A 23151-nucleotide genomic window follows, 5' to 3' on the forward strand; every position below is an offset into this window, starting at 1 on the left:
ACAGGGATTATGAAAGGTCTCAAATGTTAAATGGGACATTAGTAAACAAACACATGGGAAGTCCTGCATGGATTTTATGTGGCTGCACTGCTCCTACCAGACCCAAGTTCATGTACTGCAATGGGATCCCACACAGAGGGAATTGCCAAGTACGCACCTGGGGACTCTGCACTATGCTCCTGCTTCTCTTCTCTCTCCTGGTATTGAAGTAAATGGGACCACAAAGCCGATTTCCCCTGAAAATCAAACATGTACGTAGTAAGTAGGTTTAAATAAATCAGGAAAAGGAAACCCCAAAGAACAAAGCAAGACAACAGGAAGGACTGGCATTTCTGTGGGCCATAAGTTGGATGATGAGAGTTACTCCTTTCCTTTTGGGCCAGGAGACCTACAGAAGAAGGGAGACAACCCCACTGCGCTTGCAGTCATGCTGCTTGCCTTGTTTCATTTACTTCTCTCTCCATGTCTCCTCTCTGCAGGTTGAAAGAAAAGAAACCAAGAACCTATTTGACTACACTTTGCGGTGCCTCTCCAAAAAACTCACATGATATGAACCAGGTTCTCTGAGCCAAGAGATACCTCTCATTTTATATGGTAATTACTCCACTAAGTAGCAGCTTAAGGGGTATAAATGGCATTCAGTATTTGCTGAAGAGTATGTATATACCCCTTTCCAGTTACCAACCTGCTTGACCTGCAGACCGTGGCTCCAGATTCTTTCTAGCAGATCACACAGACTTGCAATTAATGTATTTTCCTCCAGACCTGTGATGTTGGCTTCTCCGTGTCCGAGCTCCACTGCTTCGTGGCCCATCTTCTCTACCAACATGCGTTTAGTCTAAAAAAATCCCAAAAGGTTTCTAAGGGTGTCATACCCCTAAGAGYAGAACTTATATAATAAATTTATTTGTACAGGCCTAGGGAAGGTGATCTCTAATGGTTATTATGATTRTCTCTATGGTGAAAAAAATCTGGAGAAAAAAATCTTCATACAGAGACTGTATATTAAAAATAATAATAATTTTAAAGTTTGTATTAATACTCCATAATATCCTATTCCCACACCTTTATCTGTTACTAATTTATATCAAAGACAGAATACTGAGCTAAATGCACTTTTAGTCTCTCTCATGCTTAGGTTACAGCTATTAAAGAATTTCACCAGCTGCAACTGTTCCAAAGACCAGAAACACAAAAATTATGTTTYGTGACTACCAAACTGCTTGAACAGTAAGAACATCGATATTTTACTTGCTCTGCATTAACCACTGCACAACTGTTGCAAATGCTGAATGCTTCCTTTTGGACAGAGAGCTCTGAGCCCAAAATGTTTACATTACACTTAAATATGGACAATTAAAGGAAATCCTCTCCAAGATGTCTGATCATGCTGATTCTCCTTCCTGTCCTTTTTATTCTTTCCATCAACCTTGACTGCATAAACAGAAGAGTAACAGCATATATTCTTATATTCTKTAATTTTCTAGCAGCTGGAAGTCAGATCACAAAGCAGGATCTACACTAGTGCTGGATACCAAAAGACCAAGGGTGCTCCAGCTGTGAAGGAATTTTGGGATGCAGTCTGCAGCAGCTATTAAATCAAGTTCAAATCAGTTCAAATCAAGCAAAGAGAGAGCACTCAGAGGGGTGGGGAGGAAGGTACCTTCATGCGACATTCCTTCAGTAGCCCTTCCACAAATTTGCAGTTGGTCTGTGCAATAACAGCTGGAGAGAGGTCCGAGAGCTTGGGCTGCCTTAGATTTTTTCCTAAACTTCTCGCCTCCTGCATGTATTTCTAAAAATAAAGAGAATTATTTTAGATACTGCAAGTCACAGAGATTCTCCTCATCCTAATCCTAGGCAAGCAAATGMTAGCAAAAAAAAAAAGAGCTACTGTTAATCCTGGAACAACATCGTGATTTGCCTGACTATTAAGTGTCAGGGAAGTGGTGTATTCTTTTGTGACAGCAGAAAAGTAAGATATTTTCCTGTGTGGTACCAAAATTGCTCACGTTAGCTAGTGAACTGAGCTATTAACCACTAGCACAAAGTTAGCCAAAAGAAGGGCATAAAAGTGGCACACCTCCATTCAGCATAAAAGTTAAAACACCAATTAAAGTGTCTTTCCATTATAATTTGATTTTCACTAGCAAATAAATAAATAAAGCAATTTGCCTAATTGTTGGCCAGACTATACATGAGCGGAAATATCCTTTTTAAAGAAATTAGAAAAAGCAGAACTACACCTAGTGGAAGAGGAAGATTTCATGTGTTACCTTTCAATGGAACTTCACCTGGATGGTTTAGGCAGGAAAAAAAGGACTTGTCTTTATCTCAACTCGTAATTCAAGAGAAGCTTGTTTCAAACAAAACTGATACGTGATATGTTCATGTTTTTACTGTGAGATGGTGATTGAGAAGTGTGGATAAAAATGAGTAGGATGAAAAGTTAGAAATCAAGAATAAAATGCAAACACACTGAAGCTAACTGCAATTATTCACTTTTTTTTTTTGGGTAATGGGGGTGTAGAGATGTTCAGACTCATCTGGCTTTTTTGGTCTCAAAATCTGGACAAGAGCAACTTAATATCAGTTCAACAAGTCGGACAGGAACGTAAGATCATGACACGGAAAAGTGTGTTGAGCTAGTTAGTAAGTGCTCAGTGAAGTAATTACCATGTCGTTGATACTGTAAGGATTAAAAATAGTCCAAGTGCTACTGTATACAGAAATAAAATTCAAAGCTGATGAAAGCGTGGGGTTCAATAAGTAACCTTGCAAGTGACTTTCATCTAACTTAGTGCACAGGGTAGCATTAAAAGCAGTGAGAAAGTTATACTAAGGACAACTAATTAGGAAATCTAGAGTTTCTTCTTAAAAGGAAGCTATGAAGAAAATGCAAAGTGCGGTTATAGTCTGAAGAGTGCAAAAAACAACTGATAAATTGACTTTATTCATTGTATGCCTTGCTATTATATGAAAAAGAATTTAGTTTAGAAGTTCAAMAGAAGAATGATTGCGGTGTGGGAAAACCAGCTGGATACTATCTGTCCGTTCATCGGTGTCTGGAGACAGAAAGCTGGGCTTTCGGGATTCAGTGTTCCCGGCAGCATGGGCAGCCACCAAGATGGGGAAAAAGGAGACAAAACCAAATTGTTGTCTGCCAGAACGCCCCATTCTGCTGGGGACACCCGAGAGCCCCTCTCCCAGTACTTTTCCGATTATAACCACACTTGGATCTCTTCAGGGACGTACTCGCACAYTCCAAGAGGGGACACGAGAGGCTGGGGACGAGCCCAAGGCAGCGCCTCCTCCCGCTAGCAACACACCAAAGCAGCTCTCGACGAGAAAAACCAGGACATACCAGGCAGCACTCAGAGAAGGATTTTTTGGGAGGCCGCGCAGGAGCGGGTGGCCCCTGGTCCCACTCCCAGAAGGCCATTGAGTTCTGGCGAAGCAAAAGCTCCTCCGATGGCTAAGAGGGCGCCCGAATAGTCGGGAAGAAAAGAGGAGACAAAGCAAGAGAAGCATGCAGATGATCCACAGCCCGAAGGGAGAACGTCAAAACACCCGGCAAGGCACCGGAATGGCTCTGCTGCAGCAGGCACGGGGCAAAGCTCATGACGCGCTTGCGATGCCACGTTAGCCAAAGCAACGATGGACACTGGCAAAGGCTGTCCGGGTGCCAAACGCTGCCTGAGGCTGGGATTCAGACAGGCCGTCGGGTTCTCTCGAGATGAAAAGGGTGACACTGGGCAGAATTACTCAAATCACAGAATTCTGTGATTCTGGGAACAAGAGTCAGCACGAATATTGTGCTTCTGCTAGGGACGTACCAAAGAAGCACATGGATATGAATGGAAAAACATGGTGGAAAACGTTTAATGAAGGACAAAGGACTGAAAAAATAGGAAAGAAATTCATGTATGTGACTGACACTTATGGGATGTGTGAGAGTCTGGAGCTTTAGCCATAAAATGGCCATAAACTCTCAGCCTTTCAAATAGGCTTAGCTAAGCCAGGAAGGTCCCAAAGAAAAACCCTCAAGTAAAGGAGGGCGTCCTGCCTCACTTGCCCTCGCTCAGACACGTGAGCGACTTTCCGGCGCCCTTCACCCCGGCCAGCAGTGCCTCACGTTTATGGCGGTTTGTCCGCCCGTGTGAGGGCGCCTGCCGCTGCCACCTACCTCGCGCAGGTCGTTGTCCAGCGCGATGTGCTCCGAGTGCTGCCGCAGGCGGTCCTTCCTGCGCTGCGCCGTGGYGCTGCGGCTGGCCCAGCGGCTGCGGAGACAGCGGGAGAGGAGGATGCGTGAGGGGAGCAGCAGGCGACGGGCAGCGYGGCGGGCGGCGGCAGCAGAGGATGCCGCAGAGCACGCGCCATGGCCGCCACGGGCCGGCGGCACCCGTGCAGGCCGGCGGCCCCGCTCCCTCGGGATGGCCAGCTCCCTCGGGATGGCCAGCTCCCTTGGAAGGCCAGCTCCCTCGGAAGGCCGGCTCCCTCTGAAGGCTGGCTCCCTCGGAATGGCCGGCTCCCTTGGAACGGCCGGCTCCCTTGGAAGGCCGGCTCCCTCAGAAGGGCAGGCTTGCTCAGAAGGCCGCTCCCTCTGAAGGCCAGCTCCCTTGGGATGGCCAACTCCCTCAGAAGGCCGGCTCCCTCGGGAAGGCCGGCTCCCTCAGAAGGCAGCTCCCTCGGAAGGCCGGCTCCTTTGGGAAGGCCAGCTCCCTCGGGAAGGCCGGCTCCCTCGGGAAGGCCGGCTCCCTCGAGATGGCCGGCTCCCTCGGGATGGCTGGCTCCCTCGGGATGGCCGGCTCCCTCACAAGGCCGCTCCCTCGGGAAGGCCGGCTCCCTCAGGAAGGCCGTGTAGAAGGGACCACAGGCTGCCCAGGGCCCCAGGGGGGAGCCCTGCGGTCACCTCCATCAGGCTGCATGCACTGCAGATCCCGCTGGAAGGCCTTCCCTTCCTACCATCCTGCTCCTGGATGGGCGACCTCAGCTGCGCTGCTGGGGACATCGTTGTGTTTGCTTGGGCAGCCATTGCTTTACTTGCCGCGTTTGCCAAAACCAGTATCCGTATCAATGGACAAACGGTGACGATGCATCTCGAGTATCAACTCGAAACATTTCTCCTCTTTTCCGTGAGGTTTTCTTGGCACTTCTCTAGTTGGAAATTACCCCTGAGAACCCCGCCACTGGGATAGTAAGCACTACAGTATAGGTAACCCTATGCTTAACASACATAAACAAATACTAAGATTCCTGGGATTAATCATCTTGCTGATCTTCAGCTCACCTCTTTTTTTTCCTCCTCATTAGGTTTCTAAATAGCACAGGGAAAAAAAATGCCTTTTTGCTACATCTTCATTTATGTCCACTTCAATTTTAYTCATCTTAAGCTGCTACCTAAAAATAACCACACTGGAAACATGAAACAGAGCAACCTAATGCTCCCAAGTGTCCAAGCTCCTTAATGTCACAGAAGCACAAAACACAGCACAATGCAGCTGCCTCCAAAAACATATAGTCACAAGTTATTGTTCTTTGACAATATCATAAAATTCTGTCAAATTCTTGAAACCAAAAAGTCCAAATAGTGCAGAGAACAATTTTTTTTTAATAGAAGCTGAAAAAAAAATGTGTGAAGCAACCCATAAAGCCTTAAAATCAAGCATCCGAATGCCCTATATCTTCAAAGTGATGATATTCTGGCTGTGTTTATAAGCAAGTTTTTAAATAACATGATAAATAAATAAAACTAAGTGTATGACCTTTAGCTGCTTCTTTAAATCACTCTTGCCTCTTTCCTGCACTCCCAAGTTAAAAGACAATCACGGTTCACCTCTTTGCCATCCCCTATGAAACTAAATTTTCCTTCCTTTTATAAGCAATGCAAATCTCAAGTCTCTTGGCAGCTAAATGAAAGACAAATAGGTGCAAAAATGTGTACCTTTTTTGAGGAACACATTGCCAACACAAGCATCTTTTGCAGTTTGCAGCTCATCAGAAGTACTTAAAATACACAGCCTGTGACTTCAGCCCCTCAGCACATTTTCTCGAAAACAACAGCTAATGCCCAAAGAGGTGGTGAAAAAGTTATATTTTAATAATCTCGACTAGTAGAAATATAGCAGAGAAAATTACCCCCTCAGAGAGCRCTAACAGAGGGTAGCAGAAGTAAAAATAACTTGAGCTACCTGTCTCCAAGTTTATTGCAAGTGATAATGCCTGTACAACACATTAGCAGAATACTAACACTACACTGGAAATTATTTTTTTTATTTTAAAATTAATGGTTTTATATGATTTTATTGTTTTCCTTACAAAAACAATAATTTTAATTTCCATTTTTTTTCCTCCTCCATACTGTTATTATAGGGTCTGAATTCTAGGCCAAGGTTGACACTTTTCCACCTGCCTTTCTGCAGTTATTAGAAGATTTAAGGAATTGCTGCTGGCTTGCTTTGAGGGGATGCATCTCCCTGAGGGCAGAATACAGCCCTCCAAATGAACACCCGTGACGCACCATCGCTAGAATGTCCCAGTTATTAATCAAGACTATCTGAACACTTTGGGCATACAAAAGTGAATTATAGGCTGTTTATGGAAGGGAATATATATATATGTATATATATATATATATATAAAGAGGAAAAGCTAGCTGTTGGTTATTTGGAGCAGTTCCCCACGAAGCGAAGCTGGCTGAAGTGCTAGCAGCACAGGCGGGATTAAGCAGCTAAACATTTTTTAAACTTTTTATTTTCTAGTCCACATTAAACTTTCCTTTAGGAAAGTCAGGATAACGTCAGGATAAAGGTCACAATAACCACTCCCTCTCCCCTCATCAGCAGAGAAAAGATTTTAAATTTCTCATTCATCTCCTTTTGATCACCCTGAATGACTCGGAGAGCGTTTATTGCCAGTCTTAAATGCAGGAGCTAAAGCTCCATGGTCCARGAAGAAATGAGGTCTGACTGGAGCAGACACAGGGGTAAAGGGCAGGATACCAACTGCAGCACCCAGCACAGGGTGCTAGAGAACCTGAGACAYACGTTTAGAAGACAACTTCATCAGTGTGTTAAAGAATTCAGAGCCCAAGTTACCTGGGCTCAACCGTTCCTACTTCAGAAACCATTTTTAAGTACATATTATCAAATTCAAGAATAAAATTTGACTGAAAGGGAGTGTATTTGGACAGAAACAGTTAATTTCCTCATTGCACCTGCCAGTGGTTTACCATATTACATTTATGTTCAGTAAACCCTAGCTTCAGATTTCATATTCAAAAAATAGGTGAGCTTCTACTGTTTGCAAACTTTAAATAATATCAGTGTTTTGTGAGGATGGCTCATCACTGACTCATTTATGACTCATTCATATGCAAAACAGAGTTGTTCTTATATAGGATGTGAAAGCACAGTTGCTTGGCTTGACTGCCAAAAAGAAATGTTYTATTAAAGACAAGTAGCCTTAAAACAGTACCCAATGATGGGGGAATTTTTGGAAAAAAAAAAAAAAAAAACCAAACACATATGTTATAGAATCACAGAATGCTTAAGGTTGGAAGGGACCTCTAGAGCTCATCCAGTCCAACCCCCCTGCACACTCAGGGTCACCCACAGCACGGGGCACAGGGCTGCATCCAAGCGGGTTTGGAAGATCTCCAGAGAAGGAGACTGCACAACCTCTCTTGGCAATATAATACGAAAGGCAATATAATAAGAATTTGCAATATAATATGAAGACAATATGCCTTTCTTGGCATATAACATGAATTACATGAATAAMATGAGACATACAGATCATTTCCCAAAGGAACAGATATTTAAGTTTTGCTGAAGCCAGATTTAGTTCTATCATGGTATTTAGCAAAAGGTTCCTCTTTACATTATATACACCATAGCTGATATTTTCTTTAAAAAACAAACAGAGAAGAAGATTAGCCATGCTCCCGTTACTGACTAAGCAAACAGCAGCTCCACCTAAAAGAGAGAGCCCCAGAACAGCRGGTGTATAAACCGTGGGCACTTCTGGTTTGGCAGGCACCGAGCACCCACACAAGTCAGTGAGGCCCAGACCACGAGCAGGGCACAAAAATGAACCCATTATGGGCTTCCTAACAGCACCTCTTTGCAAATACTTCTACTGACCCAGTGCTGGGGCCACCAGAACATAGCACAGGATCAAACACCTGTGCAAGAGGCAGATGATACTTCTGCAGGGGGAAGAAATCCTTTAGGGTAGGAATCCCGCGCAGGAAGGCTGCTCGAGAGGGCTCTGTGCCACCACTGCGGCCACCACGGGGCACGCGGCCAGCTGCACCCTGCACCTGGGAGCCAGAGCGCAAGCGAAAGGACTCGGAAAAGAGAAGTGGCCAGGGCGGGAGGAGGAAGCGCTTGGGTCAGGAAAGGAAGCCTGGAGGAGAGCACAGCCTAGATAGAGAAGGTGGAGGGAGAAGGGAGGGAAAACAGAGCTAAATACAGAGAAGGGGAAAGAGAGAGAGAAAAAGGTAATTTAAGCTACCTAGTAAATGTGGAATAAAGCAAAGCCTTCCCCGAAAAGAAAAAAAACTGAAGCAATCAATGAAAGAAATGTCAATTCAGTTGTTCTCTGTAGGCATTCACGACAAACTGCCAAAATGCTAATATATTCCCAGGCTTGATGTGCAATCAGTGCTTTCCTCTACAGCATTTAATCTCATTTATCAAGCTTCTTAGTACAAATTGAGTTACAAGGTAATCAATTAGATTCAAAACGCAGCTTGTTTAGCTGTTCTAATTTTGCCCTGCAAGCATCTTCACCCCACTGCACAACTAGCCCATSAACCCCACGCACGGTGCTCATGGCGCGCTGCTTTCGGCCACTYGGGTGCCTCCCCTCAATCACCCCAAGCGGAGCCCGTTTGCAAATCCCAGGTCTGCAAATCCCACGTTGGGCTTTCAAGAGCCTGGCAGGAAAGGCCTGTGGGGAAGGGAGGGAGGAACACTGGGAGGTCACACCGTGGGGATGTTGTTTGGAAAAGGTGGCGGGACTTGGGAAACTGCTGCGCTATCCCAGACGGATGGAAAAAATGCCTGAGTGAATGGCAGCAGGGCTCCTGTGGAAGCGGCTGTTTTATGAGGTTGGAATAAGCCRGATGGGCCATTTCTGGAGCTGGAGGAGCCTGCACATTCACAAGGTTTTCCTTGGCAGGTAGAAGAGCCATCATCCTCGAGCCTCTGACTTACCACTGGAGGTGAGTGCAGGGCACCACTGCCCGGCACGGAAGAATTTGGGAGGGTTTTGGTTGCTCTTTTCTMTTTTCAGACTGAAAAGCCCAACTGAAACTTTATCCAGAAGAGCAAAAGTACCAGCAATTGCAGGATTGAGGATGCTGGAGGCCACAGCCAGCCTGTGGGCTCCTCCAGTGCCCGCTAATGGGTCACTCCAGCAGCCCTTCTCCCTTCGACCGCAGCGAGGCACCGCACGGACATGCAGGGGCCAAGCTCCACGCAAGCTCCCTGCCCAAGAGCTTCCCTCCCGCCCCCTGCAAYGCCTCTGCATCCCTTTTTGGATCTTGTCCTAAACTCTGGAGACCCTTTCTGGGCTGGGAATTGGCCATCTGCTATTTAGTATTAATGTAGCTATAGCTAAATGAGCACATGTCCATATGCACATCACTTATGCATTCCCGTATTCCAAGTTTGCTGYGTAACCAGGAGCTCCTAAAATAATTACAGAAATATCTGTATAGTTGCCATCTTCTCCCTAAGTTTAGGTCTATCTATGTATGCTGCACATCGGGTCCTTCCATGGCCTGGCATGATCAAAAAGATGATTCAGGAAACTGCATATCTGGGAGCCTACTCTCCAGTTCCAGGGGTCTTTTCGGGGTTTGGGTTGGTTTGTTTTAATTTGCCTTTGTTCCCATTCCCCTTCCTTCTTCCTCCAATAAAGCTAAGTCTAAAGTTAGCTTCAGAAATGTTTTCGCAAGCTGAACACGTCAACGTTTTCCGACCACCATGGGATGCGGTAGAGAAAAGCCCAAAGGACACCAGGCRTGCACTTGCTGCCCCAATGAGCAGGCTGAAACAGGAGCAGGTTTTTAGGAAGCTCCTGACCCACACGTGACCAAGCAGATGAGCATTCAGTCAGCAACTGCACTGCTCACTAAGACAGGAGAGGTCCAGGCCCTGCTTTGGCCAGGCTCCAAAAGGAGGTCTTGGGCCTATCACCTGCACAACACACTGCAGTGTTCTTCCTAGAAACGAGACCAACATTTGCTGCTAGACATGGGCAGATGGAGGTGATCCAGCCCATCAACCCTTCCCCTGCCCCCCAAACTGAATTTCTGCCTGTTACAGTCCTGTAAGTCACACAGTTCCCCCAAATCACAGCCTGGGCTTGGAACTAAGCACAACTAACAAGTTGGTGTGCTCTTYGCAGCTCATTCCTGACCTAGATATTCAAGGTATACATATTACACCCTAGGAGCTCCAGTGTTCTGCCTAGATACAGGAAGGCAACAGCAGATTAGAGCTGTGAGCTCTGCATACAGATTTGCTTGGTTTATTCCTCCTGAAAAGTAAGCCGTAAAAATCTGGTTGCTGTCCTGCAAAGACAGGTTATCATTAAAACAGCTTTGAACTGCATCACAGCCAAAATTCACAGGAGCAAGAGCATGATTTTATTTTTTCTCCTGAAAAATTTAGGATGAAATTTGCTCTAGATAAGTTGAAGTTTGCAAAAAAAAAAAAAAAAAAAGAAGAAAGAAAGAAAATCAGAGTAATCTATTAAACTATCTTAATACCCTTTCTGTTAACCTCACAAATTCATGTGAGGCTGCTGTGAACGCAGCTGCTCTCTTCCCTCTGCTCTCTTCTCCTGACTTCATATGCAAAGGCTCAGTCCTGTCTGCTAGTACAATGTTTAGCTGAGAAGCATATCCTGAGAAATTCAAATTAATGGAAGGCTGTAGGTCAATTGATTTTGTGGTCAAAAAAATTATGCTGTTATTTGCAGAGAGCATGAAAAGGCTATCTATTTTATACCGTGGGTGTAAATTCAGCAGAATTACATGCCTTAAATGAAAAAGAGTCTTCTGAGCTGCTCATATAAAATGCTGGGACGCAAAAGGATGTAAACAGATGGTCTTGAGATTTCCCAATTGCAAACCTTTCTGGCAATATAAAACTGGAGGAATTCCAGACATTTGTCACATTGACATCACTTTGCGGTAAGTAATGGGATTTTGGCTTTCACAAATTGAAACATGCTGCAATCTGAAGACCACAACTATCTAAATCAAAATTAGTACTCGAGGAGTTAAAGCCACATTTCAGAATAGTTCCCCATCTAAAAGCAGCAGCTCAAAGGCACAGAGACATCTRTATTGAATATAATGTCTATTCCCACATCCACCAAGATTTTGTAATGTAGCCAAAACATGCAAGTAGGCAGGCATGCTCATACTGCCAATGACACTGTGAAACTCCAACTCACCATGAGAAAAAGGGGTAGACTGCTAAACACAGCCCCCCAAAGCCAAAAAAAAAAAAAAAAAMCMMAAWTCTCAATTTCCCCAAAATTCTCAAGAAATCAACCTCCCAATTCTCTTACCTGGGCTTGAAGGTGACATTCAGTACTTACATTCTAATGTACATTAGTTGCTACAGATTCCCATTTTGGATTAGGTAAGCACTAATGCAACAATATGCTTGATTTCACAGCTATAGGTATGCCTACAATCATAGCAAGGCACACTAAGGGCCTTATTAGGTTCCAAAAAGCAGCCCAAATACAAAACCACATATTTCAACCAAGCTTATTGAGTTATTCTTCTAGGTTATTCTACTTTGGAAATTGAAAGCACATTACAAAAATCTTTTGGGCCATGTAATAACAGCTAAAAAAACCCCACAAAGGAACAGAGCAAACATTAACTTCATTCTACAGAATAATTGCATCAACATGAGGATTTTCTTCAAAATCTGGATTTTCGCTTGAGTTTCCAAATTATTCTATTCAGTGGCTAATAAGAAATTCACTGTACATTTGTTATGGCAATGGCAAAACTTAAAATATGCATGAGAAGACACAGTACTCGCCACTTAAAATGAACAGAAATTATTACTGAACAATCCTCTCAAAACCAAAGCTAACAATTTCTAGCATCAGCCAAACTACGCCCAAAACTTCAAAGTCACAGCTRTAACAAGGAAGAAATGGAAAGAGTTGTGGCCTAATTAGACTGTTCAGAAAACATTAAAAAACAGGATTGTTGTCCATTGATGTGACTTTTGCATAAGAAAAGCTTACTTTCAAGTCTAGAAAACAAAAAGCTGCGCTTACTTGTTGTTCGTGGGTCCAGTCGCCAAGACATCTGATTGCAACTTGGGGAAAAAGCCTTGCTCGTATTTCCCCTGGCCAATCTTCATATCAAGGAGGTGGGGGTGGATGGCCGTGTGATCAATCTTCATCAGCCGCTGCTCGATGGACTGGGCTGCARGGCACATCCACGGGCAGAGAACAGCATTAGGGAGCTACCTGCAGGCGTGCTACAACAACCAACACACTCRCCCTCTGATCCCTGGACACTAACGAGTTAAATATTTGCTGTTGTGCCTGAAATGTGTCACTCACAAATGTGAGGAAACATCTGCAGCGTTATTTCGGTTTTAGTTTCTTTACTGAACGCAGTTAGTACTGGAACAAACAAGTTAGCAGTTCAACAGGCAGGTATTCAGGGGAGCTTAATGGTGACAAGATGCACTGCCAAAGGACAACCTTTTTTTCTTCTTTTTTGACAAGACAGATACTTTTAAAGAGCTGTGCAGCCCTGTCCTGCAATTATGTGGGAGGCTTAAAGGCACTTCCTGCAGAACTGAGACTTCTTGCAACAGGAGCAACTCTCTGTGAGGGCTGAACATCTCATTTTGCCYGAGATGCTTTTCTGTGGACAGATGGGCAGGCAGCCAAACCTTAATTCTCCAAACGTCACAACTATCAGATCCTCCCCCTGCAAGCAGGTACATTATCACTGGCCATCACGTGCTGAAGAGAAATCCTTCTTGGAAAGGCCTTCAAAACTGACAGGCAACCATGGGTACCTTGCCTAAAAGGCAAGAGGGGTGCTGGACACCAACAGAAGCTGGGACATCTTAAGGACAGGGACAGAGAGGGGCCTCCTGGAAACCTCCACTCCAACGAGATTAATAGAGTTTAGTGATTTACTTCAGTGATGTGAAGATTTCACCTGAAATCTCTAGCAGACTGAAACCAGATCTGCCAGCCTCCTAACACCAAGGCAGATACACTGCGAACAAGAGTGGAAAGGAGGTGTATGATGGAATCAGCATTTAATTAACATGTTGATTATTCCTTTTTTGATAGACCATCCATTAACAGACAGGCTCATTCTTTCAGCCTATCACGGGCAGCCAATTAATATGCAAAATGTAGAAGCAAAATTCATTTTCCATTTGTTAAGAACTACAGAGAGCCCGTGACCTATTTTATAAATCTGTGATGAGAAAGAAACTGTCAAAATCTCCATATATTATCATCAGAAACTCCGAAGCTTTGTAGTGCTTCCTTTTGGAGGAAGCTAAAAAGGCCTGGGCAGCATGGGGAGACGTGAGGGGCTTGAAGGGCTCCCAAAATAGCAGGTTCAACAAACAAGTGCTGGATTGGTGCTCGGTTCAGGCCCGTGTGACTGGGAAACATGAAGGGAAACAGGCATTACTGTCAGCTTGCTGCTTCTCACAATACAGCATGTGAGGTTCTGGTGCCACAATGTCTACTGAAACTAGGCGGTGCATAGACAGGCGACCTGCAAATCAGAMTTGTTTTAATAGACAAAAATTAACCTGCTGCAAGATTTTTTCCACGTTGCTGCTGCATTTGTAACAATAAAACGTTCTGAAGGGATGAAAAAAAAAAAAAAMMCCAAAACCCAAAGGAAACGTGTTTGCCTCAATTCATTAATATGTGCCCAAATGTGACCAAGAGTATAATTCCACTGTACTGTTTGGAAACAAAATAAACAATTTCATGATAAGAAACGCAGCCATCATTTGAAAATGTTCCCTGTGGCTATACTGAAAATTCCAAATCTTGATATAGTACCACATCAGCACATRCCAGACAGTACATTAAGTTTCTATTGCTGAAGTTACTAAAGATGTCGTACAGGATTATGCCCCTGGCAGCCCCCTCTGCTCTGGTCAAATAGAGTGGGTCAAAAGAAGTTCACAGGAAGGGAAAAACAAGGTCTGTGAAGGAGACCCAGGGACTCAGCTCCTCGGTGTGGTGCTGGAGCAACAGCTAGAGCGCAGGAATTGCATTCCTTCCCATCGCACTGACAGCAGGAGTTGTGTGAAATGGGAAAGTGCAAGGCTCAGTGTGCGGCTCCATGGTTTGGTTTCACAGAACCACAGAACGGCTGAGGTTGGAAGGGACCTCTAGGGATCATCTAGTCCAGCCCCCTGCTCCAGCAGGGACACCCAGAGCACGGGGCACCGGGCAGCATCCTGGCAGGTTTGGAAGACCTCCAAGGAAGGAGACTCCAATTCATAAATTCATATGGTGTGGGCTACAATTAAAATTCATAAACCACATGGTGTGGGCTACAAAACTTCTTTTTTCTTTTTTCTTTCCTCTGCTGAACATCCAGTTTGTGTAATTGCAAAAGTTAAATGTGAATTGAGACCAGATTACAASTGGACAAAACTAAAAGTCAAGAAGTATTTTTACTATTGAGTCACCTCAATATTAAAAGAAGTTTAAGGGAAGGTGATAATTCTTCTTTGAGACTTCTTTGAAGTCTTTTAAACTCTATTTGGGGAATCAGTAGTTATTCATGATAACAAGCAACATAATCTGACCTTAAAACAAGAGTGTAATTTTTTTCCAGACATGAATTATTGATCTCACTGAAGAAACTGTGACCTGGGTTGTGCAAGATGTCAAGCTACACAACCATTTTGTTCTTCGAACACTTTGCCTTCATTTGGTTTGTTTTTATTAAAGGCATCAACCCAGGAGAGTTGATAAAAAAGGTAAAGGTTTCCCTCTATTTTTAGCACTGAAAAGAATAGTGACATTTTACTTAGGGAAAATAAGGACACTGCTAAGTACTTATGAGGCAACTCTATGATCTTGCTCGCTGCAACTCTCAAATGACCGAAAAACTATATTTCTKTGTAGCTGACATTGTACTTTTGAATATTTTATTAGTCCAGCTGAACATACCTGCTTCTTTCAAAGTGGTGCATTTCTGGTAGTTGGATGTCCGCAGTGCAGGGGCCCTCACATTATATAGCCTTATTTTCTCGATTCGAGAGTCAAACACTCGCAGAAAAGGGTCCTTCTCTTCCCACTGAGAGATTATTTTATTATCTATGAAGGTTGCAAACATCTGTGTTTCAATGAAGTGAGAGAGGAATGGGAGGTAAGGCTCAGGTTGGTCCGAAAGGAAGGAAGCCTGAAACACAGAAGAATTCATTAGTGGCAGACATCCTCTTCACTTCAGTCTAAAAGCCTTCCTATGGGAGAAAACAGATGCAACAGCCACTGGCAAAGTTTGGAGAAGGCTTCCCCACAACAACAGAAGTCCTTGTGGGGAGAGCAGGACCTCATGGATCATCCCTTCAGTCATGGTGGTGGAAGTAAGTGGTTAGAGAAGGACTCYGTGATCACTACGGCAAAGAGAACATGGATATATGGAAGCAGGATATACCCATCCAYCACCACCACCACTACCACCCCATGTGTATCTTGTTGGAACCTCTGGTCTCCTGGACCTTGGTTGGGACTGGATCATCTATAAAGATAACAGAGGGTACAACGCTCTTGTGCTACTGCTCATTTTTAAGAAGGGCAGTTAATCATGAAATTCTAATTAAAAAAAAAATGGTGCCCGAATCTATCTGAACTTTGAAAACACTACCCTTAGGAATCCACGGTCTTGTAGAAGTGCTAGGAGAGACTGTATAGGCAATCTCTTTTTCTCAAATGCAACAGTGTTCAACGCCTGACTATAATCAAATAAAAAAGCCGCGGCAGCATTATTTGATCAAAAACCATCAGAAATCAATATTTAGCCTGCTCCTTAATGCTTTTTCCTTGCATATTCTCCTTTGAGCAGGTTTTGCATCTAAAAAATGTGCGGGTCAGGAGCACTATTACTCTGAGAAGCCACTGAGAAAAAATAATTGTCCAGGCTTCAGAACATTTCTGTTTCCTTTTGTGGGTCTACAGACTATTCATTCCCCCACTTCTAATCTCAGTTTGCATATTACTCTTCTGTGCACACTATAATACAGCCATAGAAGTCAGCTTCTCATGTAACAAAGTGGCTGCCCTCTAAGAAGCAATGCTGCACATTAATGAAATGCTAAGCTCTATTGTGAGATTAGGAAATGAGAAATGTAAAAAATTGGTTTTATTTTTTGTCTTATGTCTGAATCTCTCCCATCAGGGAAGAGAGAAAAGAAAACCCTTTCTCTTTCTACCTCTTCCCCAAAGCTACAGGTAAAGCCCCGTGTCAGTGGCTCAGCAGTGTGTGTCTACCCAGTTCATGCTGGTCGGGATGGCTCTGACCATTTCATTCAGTGGGTGTATTCCAGTTTACTTTGGCAGAAGGATCTGCTCCTGCACAGTGAGAATGGACAAACCTGTCTGAGAGGTAGATGAGGAATGGAGAATTAAAGTCTACCTACACAACAGCTACACGATACAATTATTCTCTCCCCATCGGCCTCGAAAACCCCTTCAGATGGAGGAAAAAAATAAGCAACTGAAATAAAACAGACATAGCTATTTTTACTTTGTCAAAGTTTTGCATTTGTTCCCTGTTTGTCAGCCAGGACTCCATGTCGGGTGCAGCTTGGATGACAAAAGCCTCGTAGTCTGCAAACATTTGCGTGAAGCGGTTGGCGAAGACCTCCCGGAGCTGCACGTTGAGTTTGTAGTCCCTCAGCTCCAGCTCCTCACACTGCAGCTTCACGTCCCGGTCCTTGTCCACCAGGGCAGGGGTGATGGTCATTTTTTCCACCGCRACGCCCGTTCTCTTGGCCAGAGCTTGGAGGCGGGCGATGGTTTCGTTGCCTTTCAGCAACTCGTACATGTTGAGCGCGTTGCTGGGGATGTTCCCGTTCTTCTTGTCGTTCACCAAGTCATTGAGAACCAAGTTCTTGAGCCTGGTGGCACTTTCGCTGCAGTGCAGGTTACCTTCCGGGGGGATCCCAAACTGCAGGAGAACCTCGGAGATCTCCTGGATGAATTCCAGTTTGTTGGGGAACTGGGGAAATTCTTCCGGCAGTTCTATGAAATGGTTATCAATATCCACAAAGCACAAGTTTGCCTGAAATATATAKAAAAAAAAAAACCACTTTCACATACTACTTCATGCTGCAGAGACTGGATATTCCCTGCTGGAACAGCTACAGGTGCACCTGCAAGCGGGATGGCGCAGCACTGCTTGGCAGCCCATGCAAACACTCTCTGTGTGTTTCACTGCATCCAAAGGCTGTTTATTTTACCAGGAACCAGCTTGGCTGCAGGGAGCCTCTGTAGCAGAGCTACCATGGAATGCAATGATCAGGGAGGAAGATGATGCTACTGGGAGCAAAGCCAAAGGAAAAAAAAAAAAAAAAAAAAGGAAAAAAAAGTCCCATGCACATCCTCTAGGACCATGTCTGAGTATAGTTTGGCCACTGGAGGCCAAATCTTATTTTCCTCTCTCCACCCTCCTTCCAAGAAGGCTGCTACACTTTGAGATTCCTTGGCCTGACATTTAAACAGAGTGCTCCTAGACAGCTTTTCTACACGTGGAAATAGATTGCAGTCATAACACTAAACCCAAACRGAGGCATGAATCTGGCAGAGAAGATATTTTTACTTCAAACGTGTCCACGGGGGCAGGCGAGGAGCTTGTACATATATATTAATTACATTGCAAATGCACCCTCAGGATCTTCTGAACTGCAGCTTGTATCTGAAGCTCACAGGCTGGGAGCTCTGTGCTGAACAAACCCCCCAATGAGGCCCCATCCCTAAACAAGGGGCTGGGCTCTGAAGGGTTTAAGCTGGCCTAAAGCCGCGGGGCAGCGGGGCTTTGCTGGGCTGCCCTTGCTGCTGCTCCCACCCCTCGAAGGGCTGCACTGCCCTTCGCTCCAGGCAGCAGCCATGGAAAGGCCCGACCTCCTTCTTTGAAGAGGCCGACTTTCCATAAGGGAATTCATTCCCGTGTGGTTGCAAGATTTTGGACATTTCAGGACATGGCTGACCTTAATTACATTTCAGAGATCCTTTAGAGGTTATTAGGATTCATCTGACAAAGCAGAAGTGTCCCTTGAGCTCCTTTTTTAATAATAAATTTGAAGCATACAAACAAAACCATYCATTTGTACAAAACAATTTGCTTAACATATTAAAGAGTCATGGTACGCCCTGGTGCTGCTGTTTAGCTCAGGGACCATCGTCTTATCTATCAATATTTAATTCCAAAGGCTTCTTAATTTCAGTTCTGCATATCATTTACAAAATTTGAARAAGGAGATTTCGATGCAGAAAACCCTCAGGGAATTGCTCTCACTTCTCTCTCCAAAAACATCCGATGATTAAAGTTAATGCAAAATGATTAGTACCCTTAAGACAGCACTATGGGCAGTTGTCAGAGTTTTTATCTCTGACATACAAACGGTTTATGTCTAGATCAAGGGCTTGAAAGGCCCCCCTGGCCTGAACCACAAAGCAAAGCTGCGCAGAGCCGTGCTTCATCGCTGCTTGTGTGCTAAAGGATTTTCTATTTTTTATTGTCTGTAGGAATGTGCTAATCTAGATCTTCCCTGCTCAACTCCCCTTCTTGCCCTCTCACACAGCACTGCGATCTGCAGTTTTCGTAAASGCTGGGTTGGTATTTTTCTACCCATTTTTTAAACATTGTAACAGCTTCTTCTTCCACTATTGCTCCTCTCCCACTGGGGATATTTAATTTGTTATTCCAGCAAAAAACCATCACATTAGAATTTTAATTTAAGGAAAATGACAGCTTAATCTACTAAGTAAAAGCATATGACTAATAACTTTAAAAAAAYACTCGGTAATTATGTAAGATTAGCATAGTTACTGAAAAGCATAGCTAGATAGCAATTCCATTTCAAAGCCATTACGAATTTTGCATGATCGGGGCACTGCACCCGAGCGCCAAGACTCGACTGGCTCTGCAACATCCCACCTGGGCTAAGGATCTAAGGGATGTAAACCAGATCTCCACTGGAAAAGAAGATATCCTTGCCCTCTGTGTGGATTCCTGCACTGCCTCGTAGGAACTGACGCAGGAACTGCCTTCCCTGCCTGGCTCCGGGTGGATCGCCCGCTCCCAAGGTTGGGAAGCGGCCTTGGCAYGGAGCCTGGCGTGGCAGCGCTGCAGTCGCTCGATGTTACGGTGCTACCAACAGTCACTCCTGGGGTTTCCATGGATTTGAAGATGCAAGCCACCTTAAAGTGTCCAACGTGCTCAAGAAAGGGCAGTTTTGGTAGGAATGCAACTCGAGCTTTCCTAAAGCCAGGCTTACTGGCCTCRTGATACACTCAGGGGCAGTGAGGAGAACATGGGGTCATCCATGGGTTTGTAGGGATGAACCCGCCGGCGAGGCAGGGACAGGCTCCAAATCAAACCCTCTTGCGAAAATACCTGAACTCCGGCTTTCCCAAAGACCGTTCCCAAATGAAATATCCTTTAGTCCTCTCCTAGGGTTGTGACGCCAAGGAAGAATAACAAAACGCACTGAAGTGTGTGATGGAAAGAAAGCAGAGCAGCATTTAATGACCCAGGAGGAAGCATTTAGCAGTCAATCAAATTAGCAGCACTCACTAAATCCAGGAACACACCCAGGAATGCTGCAGGGACTCGCTCCCTCCCTCCGTCCCGCTGGGAAACACCATAGTCCAGAGCTTCAAGCAGATTTACCCGTGGCAGGGAAGCTTGGTAACAGGGGACATGGCACTTTCCAGCAGGGATTCAGGTAAATACTAGCAACCCTGGTGCTTTGGAGCAGAAGGAGCACGGGCTGAGCCCCACGGGCAGSACCTACCTCCTGGGGGAGCTCCAGCTTGGAGCGGTCCGTCCCCTCCTTGGACTGCAGGCCCATCAGGTAGGGAACGGGGGCGTCCAAGAAGTGCAGCAGAGACGCGGGCAGGATGGGCACGTACACGTGCTGCCACTGGAAGGGGAACAGGAGCGTGGTGATGCCTTCCGCCACCGTCATGAGCCGCTGGTAATCTGCAGAGAGAGGAGAGGCRCTGAGAGGAGCGGCTCCCTGGGCTGCAGGCCGCAGAGCCGCCTCGGAAGGGCACGTGTGCCAAAGCAGGCAGGGTTCCCAACACAGGGTGAGACCTACAGAGGCCTACAGAGGGGAACAGGGGCCTGCGGCGTTGTGCAGCGCACCGGAACGCACTACCCGCCCAATGAAGCTGCCCAACTTGAACATTCCCATCTTGGCTACTCGCATCCTGTCACTAAATTCATTTATTGAAAGGACACCAAAACCCCCCTCCATAYTACAGATAACACTAACAATAATCTGATTCTATACAAAGCATGTATTTCTTTACAAGGGAAAAAGGAGGAGAAAGGAAGAAACTTTCCTCCTTGCTCCTACGTGTCTACCTCTACCTTCCACTCACTACTRCTTCTAAGGCTGAGTGCTGTTTCTTCAAGAGAGACATCTTGCCTGCATGTTAGCAGAAGCTTCTAGTCACTAAGTGCACARAAGCACCTTTATTTAAACAAAAACATAAGAAAAAAAATCAGTTTTCATAAAAATATCGTGGACAGCATGCCTATATCACAGTATTTTCTCAAGTTTGTATTTGGTCCATTTACTGCTTTATAAAGCTTCTCACTCAAGTAAATGCATTGTCCATTTTCCTTTAAATTAAAATTTACTTAGGTAAAAGTACATTTTTTTTTCTGCTTTGTCTCCAGCAGAGGCGAAGGAGGAGTTTGGAGCTGAACAAGAGCAAAGTTCAGACACAAAGCTCAGACACCGAGCTGTCACGATGTAAACCTCCAGCAGGCACCACCCGACCCCACTGCCTGATTTTTAATATAAACAAAGCAATCCATACTTAAGAGCAAAGTAAAAACCACACGTTGCCATTAAAGACATGGTCATCCCGATGGCAAATCTCAGCTTGCAGGCCATGCATCACCAGCAGTTGCTGGGTCCTGCAAGCTGTTAACRAACCTGAAACCAGGCATTTGCTTCTGCTCCATATGATAAACAGCCTGTGTATCACAACAAGCGATGTGCCTAAGGTTCCTAAGGACACCAAAGGACTTTCTAGCTGCTGATTCTACACCCAAGACTGGTAATTTCTGGGTCTCTCCCCACGAAATGACACACAATTATACACATCCCTCGGTCCGGCTTGGTGAGGATAATGTATACAAAGTCGGCGTTCAATACCCRCTCGTGACACGCGGCAGTCCTGGGATTTAGCATGTTGGGTGATCGTTCCACAATTATGTGAGTTCCAGAAACAAAATAAATGTATAAAATACAGCAAGGATGTGTTAGTAAGTGCAAGGCAAGGTTTACAAAGTCTATTTGGATCTCATGGTCATGTGAAATGCCACATCTTTGCCAAAAGGCTGCAAAGGTCTTTTTCATCAAGGCATTCCACACTGGAAGTGCGAGCTCTTTTTCTTTTTTTGGGTGCTATTGATAAGAGTTAACATGTTYGCAAGCTTAAGTTTTATCATCAGCTTAGTGGGAGGAAAATAATTAAAAATGACCATATTATTAAGCTAATTGTTACCACATAGGAACACTAATGATGAGTACTTACTAATGACTACTAATAATTAATTACCAAGGAACACTTACTAATGATTACCAATGATGATAAAAAAACAATCACTTCCTTTTCTTTTGGTGAAGGGAGGGAAGTCCYCCAGAAAAGCAACACCTGGAAATGGTTCCTTTGATATTTCTTTAACCAAGTAATAAATCSTATTTCCTTTGTGTTTCGTTTCAAGCTTGTACGAGGTTGGACATTTCCTCTTCTTAAATTTCCCTTAAGGAAAAAAGTCCTTCTTAATGGACAGATTCTTGTACTCATGAGCATTTGAGGGAAGCCTACGTGGTTAATGAAGACAACACGGACAGAAGAGATGAATCTATTTTCACCAAGACAGAGAAACGAATAAGAGTGAGGAAATAGAAAAAGCGAAGAAAAAAAAAGGAGGAAAAGAATGAAAGGGGACACAAACCCCAGTGTATGCACAGACAGCGTGCGGTAGTGTCAAGGTGGARAACTTCCCAATCGGTCCCACAGGGACAAAGGGAGGAAAACAATTAAAAACGACCATGTTATTAGGCTAGCTGTTACCAGGTGGGAACACTTAGGGGGAAACCATCTCCTCTCGCTCCAGCCTTTGGGGCTAGAACCGCTGGCTAGAGAGTATTCACTGGTTTAGGAAGTGTGTTTGGAGAAAGACTTCCTGGCTGGGCAGAGCACACGAGCATCCCCCTTCCTGTGCGCCTACCTGGCGGCAGGAAAGAGCTGGGAAAGGCAGGAAAAGCACAGCCACCCTCGGGATATTGTGCAGGAAAAGTCCCGCACAGGGATCAATGGCTCAGCGTGCAGCACGAGGCCCCAAATGGAAAGCCCTTGGTGACTGCTACACTAGCAGGAATGACTGTTTGGGGCTGGAAATGGAAGGGATTAGCATTTGAACCCCAACTCCCTATAAATGCTTTTCCGAACGGACAGTACTTGGCAAATATTTAGTGCTGATGTCGCTTTGCTGTAATACAGTAACAGCCAGGATGATGTTACAGCAGGTMCTGTGCACACAGAAATGCTGCTCTGCCAAGCAGCTTGCAGTCCAAACACGTAAGACCAAGACCATATTAATAATAACGATAATAACCTCGCCTTTCATTTTACAGATTGCAAACAGAAGCGCCAAGGGGTTACGTAATTCACGAAACCCAAAGGAAAAATTGCTTTTCTTCTTACACAGAGAAGTCTGATATCTCCAAATCCTTCCCACACCACAGTAAACAAATCAAGATCTTTTGAGAAGAGAAAGAAAATATTCATGTTACCATGGTCCATGACAGCCAACACCTGCCTAGTTCAAGTGCAACTCCCCCCAAAATG

General features: G+C 44.7%; 1 protein-coding gene across 1 annotated transcript in view; it reads right to left on the reverse strand.

Moving 5' to 3' along the window:
- DENND5B (DENN domain containing 5B) overlaps positions 1 to 23151 on the reverse strand; it is an 87206-nt gene that overhangs the window by 15671 nt on the left and 48384 nt on the right. Inside the window, exons 5-12 of the mRNA XM_026040348.1 lie at positions 20073 to 20260; positions 16802 to 17338; positions 15226 to 15457; positions 12325 to 12475; positions 4187 to 4280; positions 1664 to 1795; positions 686 to 838; positions 158 to 236 (exon numbers count right to left, since the gene is read on the reverse strand). Coding sequence (XP_025896133.1) covers positions 158 to 236; positions 686 to 838; positions 1664 to 1795; positions 4187 to 4280; positions 12325 to 12475; positions 15226 to 15457; positions 16802 to 17338; positions 20073 to 20260 — 1566 coding nt within the window. The remainder of the gene's footprint in view (positions 1 to 157; positions 237 to 685; positions 839 to 1663; positions 1796 to 4186; positions 4281 to 12324; positions 12476 to 15225; positions 15458 to 16801; positions 17339 to 20072; positions 20261 to 23151) is intronic.

This window comes from Nothoprocta perdicaria, unplaced genomic scaffold (assembly GCF_003342845.1).
Source record: "Nothoprocta perdicaria isolate Ctin4 unplaced genomic scaffold, notPer1 scaffold_253, whole genome shotgun sequence".
In the NCBI taxonomy this organism is placed as follows: domain Eukaryota; kingdom Metazoa; phylum Chordata; class Aves; order Tinamiformes; family Tinamidae; genus Nothoprocta; species Nothoprocta perdicaria.